At 50.8% G+C, this 10,565-nt stretch overlaps 1 protein-coding gene across 1 annotated transcript; it reads left to right on the forward strand.

The window, feature by feature from the left end:
- Nucleotides 1-7,477: 7,477 nt before the first annotated feature.
- LOC126580725 (cuticle protein CP14.6-like) lies at nt 7,478-10,358 on the forward strand. Its single transcript, XM_050243954.1, has 2 exons — nt 7,478-7,693; nt 9,205-10,358. Exons 1-2 carry the CDS (start codon nt 7,682-7,684, stop codon nt 9,592-9,594), a joined length of 402 nt encoding a protein of 133 aa, XP_050099911.1. The 5' UTR covers nt 7,478-7,681; the 3' UTR covers nt 9,595-10,358.
- Nucleotides 10,359-10,565: the final 207 nt, after the last annotated feature.

Raw genomic sequence — 10,565 nt, forward strand, 5'->3', positions numbered from 1 at the left:
AAGAATGGCGCCTACCATCCGGCTACTCTACTCGCCAGCGGACAAAACCGGCGCCCTAACCCTTTCGAAGTCAGCCGGGGTTAAGTGTTACGATCCAGTTGAGCGGGAGATAATGTTACGTGGAGCACGCGGTACGAGATTGTTTTCGGCTTCGGTGCATCAGCATCGCCGAGGTTAATCGCGTGACGCCCTTTCTATGGCGGGCCAGGCAGGGCAACCTGACCAGAGTGTTGCCGAGCTAGCGAGCTGTTTCGCGGTTCTTTGGCAGATTTGAAACGACTTCTGGTATAATACAATCGGCCCCATCTGACCGCAAGGTGTGAATTATTGAAATGCCATACTTCATTTGGATCCTTGTCTAGCTGACGATGCTGCTGGTAGCCTTTCGGGTTAGGATTGGTCAGGTGATGAAGGTAGAAACGGTGCACCCGGATGTTCGGACTAGTATGTCGGATAATTGATGAGGTAAGACATGATTCTATTCTGTTGATGAGGTAATACATGACCAGATTACGAACTGAGGTATATAGAGTCTTTGAAATTGGAATATTTAGCCATCAACATCTAGGATTATAATTTTTGGTGTATTATGTTCTCATTAACAATACAGAAATATTGCATACAACAATCATACTTGATGTAAAACTTGAAGAATGAGTTATTTGCTCTCGCACATCTCTACAAATGATTTCTGCTCAGGACTTCAACTGCTAACCAGGGACTCGGTCGGTTCACATGCGTTCCTTCGAGTTCCTGGTTGTGGTGGGTTCAATTGAAAACCGCCCGCAGGCTTCCCGGCTTCACTTATGCAACTTCGAACCAGTTATAATACACGCTCTCCTTGCAAGCCTCTTGGCCACTGATTTATTAGACCGCGTTGGAAAGTAAGCTCGGTGTGCGTTCGCTGTAGGCCAATTCTAAGCTCCGCGACCACCTTGGTCCTCGCCTTACCTTGCGCTATCCTCGGCGGCATGCGGTGCTGAACTAGAGTGGAAGCATCTCAGCCATTTGCTCCGATCCGTTCGGTCCATAATATCGGTCATAAATCATGCGCATTGTAATGGACGTTACTGAACTTTCCGTACCGGTGCCGGTTCGGCGCTTGCAGGCATGAGTGACAGATGCGACTGGCTCGATTACAAACACCCGGGTAATGAACGGGTTGTGGTCAGATTGTGAGAAGAAGGAACGTTTTCCCCTTGGTTCAAACAAGCCCTTCATCAGGATCCCGGTTTTTGGGCGGAAACAAGCATCCAACGAGAACGACGAGAAGTAAGTTCCAGCGAGAAAGAATCCTGCGGTGGGAAATGGTGGAAAATTGATCGAAATTGCCAAACCCGAATGGATGATCGGTCGGTCGGTCGGTCACCTCCAGTGCCACCTATCCAGTCACTGACCATGAGCGGTAGGCGCTGCCTAGCCGCTAGTTGCGGTCGCGCCACAGGGCAAACGTCAATCCGGATAAGTTGCTTCACTTGACATTTCAATCGACCAACGGGTCCGGGCCCGGGTGGAATCCTCATCAGAACGGCGTCCAAAGCGATGAAGAGGCGAAGAGAGCTGACGATGATGGCACGGCATGGGTGCAATTAGCAAGCGACATTTGGCGTTGTTGGCCGCAGTTTATTTAAGTTTATGGAAATTGTTGCAAATGGCGTTGACCGTCCGATGAACGGTCCTCTACGAATGAAAATTCTGCCCTTCCTTTCGCTTACTGGTGCCAGGGAGCTTAAGATGTCCGAAGAGCGAAGACAAAACTCGTCGCTGAACGTCTTCACGAAACGGATGGCTGGGTTCTGATAGCGTTCTAACGAGTATTTAATTGTTTACCGGATTTGAGCGAATCTGTGACAAAACAACGTCAGCAAACTCACCAGACCATTTCAATTGTTGGGAGCTGAAGATGAACTTCAAAAACGCAAACAACCTGACACCTCATTGTCTCAGGTGGTCAGACTGCGTCTTCCCAAGGGCCCCCCAAACATATTACTCCCTAGTGAGCACACGCTAAGCCGTTGTTTCTGACTGACATTTAGCGTGTACACCCCATCTGTCTTTATCAAGTCTCGCCTTCCAGTCTTTCGGTCAGTCATGGTTGTACACGAAGTGTGCGCACGCGTACCTGCGGCCGATTGCGTCCGCACATTTCCCGCGTACATCAATCATTCCTTACTCGCTTGGTCAGTGGAGATCGCACCACGCCAGTTGCCTGGTGCTCGGGCACCGGGCGCCGGGCGTGATTTAGGAGCTGCGAACGGGAAAGTGACTGAACAGCCTTGCTTAATTAATACAGTTTTCAAGTGAATTTACTGACTAGACGTGACGGTTTTACGATGTGCCAACCGGCCAGACCTCGAGCAGGGAGACGATCTTACGCGACCGGTGCCCGGAGCTGGCCACTAACCTGGCCCGAAATGACGAAATTCTCATGTTCACACGATCGAAATGGATGTTTTATGGGCGCCACCGGGCTCGTAAAGTGATTCTCGGTATCGACAAGAGACACGCGCGCGAGAGGAAAGCGACGCTCAAGATCAAGTTCGATCATCGTTCGGTCGATCGTTATCAGGATTAGCAAAGTGGCCCCATCCAGCCAGTCATTAGGCTTCGATCGATCCCTGCTCGAAGATCGTTTGAAAGGCCTCAGCCGTACCGGCAAAACTGCATTTCCAAACCCGGGGCGTAGCGCACCCGAGCTGGTGCAGCAGTGGCCCCGTTCGGCGATGGTTGCAACAGCGCGTACACGCGGTGCGAGGGAGAGAAAATTGCTCTATCGAGGGGGTGGCATGCGGTCGCGAAGACGGTACCGGGCCGGGCCATCCGATGATGCAACGTTGCATAGTTTGCATCGTTCGTTCGTTCGCGAGCGAGCGAGCGAGCGATCGTTCGCTTGCTCCAATCCGGATCCGGTCTAGGTTTTTCTGGACGAAGCCAACTCACCACGTGCGGGGATGCTTTCGTGGCCACCATTGGATGCTGCGCCCATCCCATAGACCCCTAGAACCACCCGTTTGGCGCGAGCAAAAGGCGCGTAAAATTGACTGACATTTAACTCGCGTCGGTGGCCACGGTGATGCGGAGCTGCGGAGCACGGAATAATAAACCAATAATTTGTAATCTCGTAAAGTGTGCGCTCACCGGTCGACAATGTACCATTCATGAACTCGTGACGGGGACGGGGACGGGGCCGAGAAGACGGAATGACGGCCACCATTAGAATGGCGCATTATTCTAATTCTGCGCACCCAGTGTTGACGCTTTTCACGCATCCTCCCCATCCGCAATTGGGACACTGGGTGACGGAGTGCAGCCACTGGGGCTTAAACTGCATTGATTTGCACCCAATAATGGTTCGTTTCGAATGAAATGCAGCTGAGAGCAGGCTAAGCTGAAGTTTTAAATTCAAAAATTATAAAAAAGCGAAAGCAAAAAAACAAGAACACCCTGGGTGACATTAAAACACTCTATCCAACCAGCTTGGTATTTCCATCAATCAAACTGCGCGGATGGTAGTAGCTCTAAGCGTGCATACAACAATCTAAGCCGTTGCTGGAGCTGCTGAAACTGGCGGTGAGTGTGGGTGAACGTTGAAATCCTCTTTGGCAGCTCATCAGCAAGCACCTCCAGGCGCGAGTCGTACTATTTGAGGGACAACATTCCATAGCGCCAGTTAGCTTTGCATTCGGTGCCCCAGCTTGAAAAGTGGCTCCATAGAATTATGATGTTCGATTATATCGAGCCGTACTTGGCCAGAACAGGTGGCCTTCGCGTGTGTGCGATGGGTGTCGATTGAACGCGCCGGTAGATGCTTCGATTAACTGCCGCACAGTGACATTTGATGGTTTGCTCAATAGCTTTTTCGTTTTATAAATTCAAGATAATCAAATCGAACTAAATCGAATTGGAAGAGTTATTTTTAGGCCAATCCCCAATAATGATCTTTTTTTGTCCACTGTCCAGCTCACTGTACGTAAAGAGGATTTGCAGTCCACCACTTGCATTTTGCCCTGGATGGTTTTGTAGGTTTTGAGCACGTTCAGCATCTGCTGCAAGGGATGCATCACTTGCTCAACTAACTCGTCTTGTTCACGCCCCGAGCAGCCGCAGCAGTAGATTGCGCTTGTGTAATGTCTTGGTGCGATGATGAAGAAGCCCTGCTCGATTGCTCACCGTTCTAAGCCTCCAAAGCCCGGGTTTCGCTAAACAAGTCCATGCAGTTCGTTTGGAATCGGTCGCTCGATTAGCATACGTTGCCCATTAATTACGAGGATGAAAATGGATTTTCTATACTCTGTACGCTGGTAAATAGTTTATGTTCTGACACTAGGATACGCCGGAACGTTTGCAGGTGACGCAATACAGTACGCAGCAGCCGCAGAAGCAGGCGGAACATATGAAAATTAGCCATCGCCATCCGAGCGAGACCGATCGTTTCAATGCCGGATGATGATTGTTGGTGGATCGTGCACGACATTGTCCTGTAGCGTTGGCGTGGCTAATGAGAGCGCACGCCGTAACGGAGTACAGCCAGAACTGTCATCGAATTCCTTAAAACCGCCACGATGCACCCATCCTTGAGCTCCGGTTTATCGGCCAATACGATCTTGAATATTGTTTCAAATTAGCAGAAGCCGCCTCGTCTCAGTTGGGATCTTTCCGCCATATTCGGGCTGGGGCTACACTAACTGGATGATGGATGGATCCATTAACTACTGCTCAATGCAGCGTCAGACCAACGTTTGGCGTCGTTTGTAACTGTCGTTTGTTCGGTCTACCGCGATCTGCCGTGGGTGCGGACCCTCGAGGTGATATGCGGACGAGCGCGCGTGAATCGTGGATTAACAAAAAATCAAAATTTCATTAATTCCTACGATCGTGATTCGCTTTCTTTCGCACGGAGTGGCCGCTCTTAGGACCAAAAGGACTGTGTTGCATGCCGCTCGTCAGTTACACTTTAAAGAAGTCGTTTAATCGTGCTGATGAGCGCCGCTTACAACCTTTTGCATTCAGCACTCGGTGGTGGCATGGCGTTGTGCGCCCAGAATTGGCCATTAATTTCGAAGAACGATAACCGGTGGCTCCGTACCCCCCCAACGGCGCCTTTTCCTTTCCTTTTAATACTACGAGCGGAATCGATTGACCTCTCGAGTGGGTTTTGTGGGCGGGGGATCTGCTTCGCTGCATCGCGGCCTCAGCCTCCACGATGAGGATGATGACTTAAATGTCGAAAACAGAAGGATGAGTTAGTACTTTGTAGCACACGAACGAGACGCGGCACACGGCGCTGTGCGTGGGAATCACTATCTCGGATCTTGGGAGGGATTCTAGTAAATAGTAACATCGAATAGAGTAAGAGCGCCGCGTTGTGACGATACTCATCGCCAAGTAAGCAGCTGGAAGTCGCGCAAAGAATGCAGAATGCTCGTAAAAATGGCGATTTGATGGAGGGTTAGAAGGAGAACCTTCCTCACCGCCGATAAGGACGAACAGAAATGACGCCACTTCAAGGCGAACATCCCGGAGTACGGTAATTCAATTAGTGATTTATCAAATCTCGGATCTCCATTTCCTTTATGGCGACGTCGTCAGTAGATTCAATCTACATTTTAATCCAGCAAACCAGATGGCCAGCAAAGTGGCAGTTTCATCACACTCGGGAGTCAGTAATTTGATCACTTTCTGACGTAGATTTGACATGGAATGCATCCATTAGCAATTCGCCATAACATTACATGCTTTCATTTATTCGACTTTAACATTAATTAATCAAAAGTTGACGTCGAATCAAATGAAGACAACTTCAGCTCCCGGCTCCCAGAGCAGCTCCAGAAACATTGGCTCGACCTTGACGGCCGATCGGGGTGATATCTCCGACGATCTGCGTGTAATTGCCATTTTGCGTGTGCAACTATGTCTCCGATCACCGAAAAGCAAACAAAGAACCGGCGAACGGCGATGGATGAAGATGGCAAACCCCTGGCAGGGGAGTCCAATTGTGTGTCCACAGTACAATACTATCATTGACCGGACCCCGCTGGGGCTCCAAGATGATTAATCACTGTGGACGACGGTGGATGCGGTGCGTAAGACGATGTCGGCGTGCGTTCGAGCTTCCGCGGCTGTTGGCTGTCATCTGCGGTAATTAGAACGACATTTGTCGATTGCGACCAAACGGTCGCTAAAAAAATTTCCTCCAAAATCACACCGCAAGAAGGGGTGCGTGCGGTGGCCCACCCGGTGGCTGTGGCTTCCCATAATGGCTTTCCGATCTAATCTAACGGCAGCCGGCGCCGACCGCTGCGGGTGCTGAGGTGCCGGTGTATGGCGCGCGCGATCAAAAACCTTGAAAAGCGCCTCCAGCCACCCATTCAAATGATGAGCTTGCACACCGCCACACTCTGGGCCCTCGGTGGGGTGACCTTTGGAAAAACCAACCCTCTAATCGCGCTCTCTCTCTCTCTCTGTCGCGTTGCACATCTGGGTCGTCACCACGGCCGGCCAATCTTCCGGGGTTTGTGCAAATAAAGCGTCAACCATCCTGGGAATCACTACGGTTGCCATAGTTTTCGGCATGCCGGGTCGGGAAAATTCGACGGACGACGGTGGACGACATTAAGCCAACCGCGGCCAGTTGCGTGCGATTTCTCATTAATCTGCTGCTGCTGGTGTCTTTGTGCACCCTCCCTGTGTGCTTGTGTGGTCCACTGGAGCTCTTATGTAAGCGCGTACGCGTCCCCAAAAGGTGTCCGAGTTGCTAATTAAAGTTCTCGCACATCATCGGACCGTGGTTGTAGGGTTAAGCTTTTAAAGGGATTCGGTGGTCAGCCTCCCTCTCCATCCACCCGGGTTGAGGCTGATGAGCTGTTACTACCGACACCATGGACTGCACTGGTCTGACCAGGAGACCATCGGCCACCTTTTGGCATCCCATCCCTACCCCTACGCGTTGGTCTTTCGCGCGGGATTACCGTCAAACTCGCGGGTCTGAACATGGCCGGGGATGGGAAAAATATGATCCCGTCGCCCATTCCCCACCCAACGGTGACCCAACAACATGTGCCGGTGTGTTGGTGTGCGGGTGGATCTGTCCGACTGGCCGACCCGTCACCGTGATCGCTCCTCCTTTGCATCGCGACGGGCCTCTGGTGCAGTGTGCACTGCTCTGTCGGTACTCAGGTGGAGGTCCCTCCACTAGGCCGGCAGGCACCGTAGTGTCACAGTGTGGGTTCCGCGAACCACGAACCGAACTCAAACCCCCCAAAGAACGTGTGTTAGACCGGGCTGGTAGTCTGCCCCTTCCTTCGCACCGCACCGTATCCGTATCGGACGGTGAGACACAGCGGCAGGCAGTCAGTCAGGCTGGCAGCAACCTCAACGTATTTAATAATAATCATATTTCTATCTTCGGCGCTCTTCGGGGAAGGGAGTTGGCAAGTTGGTTGACGTTGGTTCGAGTATAAATTCACCTCGATCAACCCACTGACAGCATCAGACCTCAGCCAACCTTCGATTGCACCGCACATCACTGCTGCTGCTGCTGCTACTGCTGCTCATCTCACATCACAACCCGGACCCTCTCCCATAGTGTGGCCAGTTACCACCTCGTCCTCCGTCCGCCCCCAAAAAAGGATATTCGCGTTCCGCTTGTGTGCATCCTGTGAAGAGAGCGTATAGTTCGAAGATGATGAAGTTTGTAAGTGTTCCGCTGGTGGTTTTTAGTGTTTCCCCGGGAAGGGTGCCAGTGTGGTTTTGGGAGTGACCGTGATCGTGCTTAGATAGTTGTGTAATACTGTTGTGTAATACCATTTGCAATGGACTATGGAAGAAGATTCGATTGCCATCAACAGCATCTGAAGTACCATGGATATTGTTGAAGTGGGTAAAAGAGGAGATGAGATTTTTCAACAATTCAGTCTTGCTGAACTGAAGCCTACAGTAGCTTACTCCAAGTCTCTAAGTCTTTTGGTCTGTTGTCATGGTCAATAGTTTATTATAAAGAGTTTTCGAAGCTATTGGATACCTAGAACACGTTTGTTTCGAAATAATTCTGTAAATTTGTTCCTCTTTTAAAGGTATTTACAGTTTTGTTCATCAAAAGTTAAAAAATGAGCAATTTAAGCTATACCTTTGTTTTAGTAACAATGTCGAATCGAAATGTCGAGTGTTGTCGAATCAAATTGACAGCTTACTTGACTAATTACCTCTTTGACTGACCTTTTGTTGCGATTCCGTTTAGTAAAAATGTAAGCATTAAAATTGTGTCCTGTATCCGTTTAAAGATCTGCATGTAGAATTTTAAAATAGTACATTACCTTCAGAGGAATGCCTTCCTACATAAAACCAATTCAATTCCCTCGCCTTATAAGAATTTAATGAAAACTACGCAAGCTGTACGTCCCTACAAGCTCTAGCAACAAACCTGTAACGATTCTCGCAAGGAAGCCGCAGCTGCCTTGCAGCGCTGCTAACGGAATTGCCTCCACACGACCATTCATCAAGTGAATGATGAGTTCGCATCAGCGCGCCTAGCTGCTACTTGAGTGCGGCCGTAATCCATCTTCGATCGATCCAGTCCGTGCGCTGCTTTGCATGCCACTAAGCGTTCGACTAATCGTTCAATTACTGGCGGCTTCTCCCTTACCTGTGGTTATCCACCAACACAACCGCCTGCCTGGTTGGAAGATCCTCATTCCATCCTCCTTTGGGTTTGAAAATCCTCGTGTTTTGCGCCGTCTCCGTTCGAAGATTGGGGCCAACTACTTCTAGCCGGCCACAGCGCTAGTGGCGATGGCGATTGACATTCGCGCGATCACCTCCCGAGACGAGCGATCCGATGGATGCGGTAACGCGATACCTAACTCAGGGTATCTGACATATAAAATCTGCCAATTTATTGTGCAAAATGAAACGAAACGAATCGCGATGAGCGCCGAACGGAAACCATCAACACCGGTGGGGGCCGCTAGGTGGGAGGTGGAAGGTGTGGGAACCGTGCTACCGACGCACACGGAACCACCACCGGTGACAACCAGGGCCAGGGGGTCCAACAATGAATGGTGGTGGCCTAGGGCCCAGCGGTCATAAAGTGTTCTGTCCATCAAAAGCGCACAGAGGGTCGCACCGCGTGCGCACACACTCTCATCAGTATAAATGTGTGCGCATCTCGTCCTCATCTCGTTTCTCTGTCCACTTTGTGCATTGCAGATCGCTGTGTTTGCTGTGCTGATTGCTGTGGCCGCGGCCCAGATTCGTCCCCTGGCACCGATCCCGCTGCGCAACCCGGCCGTGTACGCCAACCCGGAGGCGAACGCCGTCATACTGAACCAGGTGTACGAGCCGAACCCGGACGGTTCGTACATCTACAGCTACGAGACGAGCAACGGAATTCGCGCCGAGCAGCGTGGCTTCCTGAAGAACCCGGGCACACCCGGTGAGGCGCAGGTCATGCAGGGGTCGTACTCGTACACCGGACCGGACGGTGTCGTCTACACGATCAGCTACATCGCCGACGAGAACGGTTACCGTGCCGAAGGTGCGCACATCCCATCGGCACCCCGGTACAATCCGGCCGCCCGCTATCCCGGTCAGTTCTAAGAGCCACCTCCCCCCTTGGAGTGTGTAGCGAGTGGAGCTCCTCTCCGCGGCGTCGCTTGTGGAGCTTTTGATATTTATTGGCCTAAAGAGCGCGAGCATCGTTCGGAAAGTTCATCAGACCAATCGGTCAGCACATTTTGCATCCAAATCCATTATCCCCATTAGCATCGAGCGGGCAGTCATTGCCGGACAAATACACGCACACCATCTCGACAGGTACACGCATATCTCGGACATTCTAATGGTCAATCGGTGAGGAGAGGATCGCGCACGCTGGTGATGGGCGGTGATTTGTCGCGAAGACTCCTTCGGTTCACGCGCGCTTCGGTTGCACCCACCTTCCTCCCACCACCCACACCCTCCTGTGAATACTCCTTTCGATTTACGCCAAGCCATGACACTTCCCATTCAGCCAGGTCTGGCGGCCTTCGACTCGTGTTCGACCGTGTGCTACAGTGCGCGCGGTTGATTGATGCGAAAACGGTGCCGCCGGTGGTCCACAGCACATTTGTCCACTAGTGGTTACGCATTCCCAGAAGGCTACTAATGCGACGTGGTCACTGGTATACGCTTGCCAGTCGGAGTTTCGTTTACTTTTGTATAATAACTTCAACACCTCTTCCAGTCCCTTCTGTCCCCACCGTATCTTGTGCTTTGTCACTGCATCAGCCCCTTGTAATTTGTAATATTTTTTGTGTGTATTCGCGTTTACGTGCAATCGAAATAAATCCAGCAAATGCCTTGACAAAACAGGCCAAACAGAAGCCCAACGGAGAAACTTGCGAGCGTTTAGTTTGACCATCACTAGAAAGAAATAAAACAGTTTCTGAACGCGGGTTTTCGGGATTAAGGGGATTTTTTTGTATTTTTTTTATGGAATAATGAAACCGCGCATCATTCGTGGCTCAGTACATCTCGCATTTTCGAAGCGCGTTTGCCTAAACCAATGTTTTCAAAATTCATCATAGCAG

The sequence above is a fragment of the Anopheles aquasalis genome, chromosome 2, assembly GCF_943734665.1.
Source record: "Anopheles aquasalis chromosome 2, idAnoAquaMG_Q_19, whole genome shotgun sequence".
NCBI lineage: Eukaryota > Metazoa > Arthropoda > Insecta > Diptera > Culicidae > Anopheles > Anopheles aquasalis.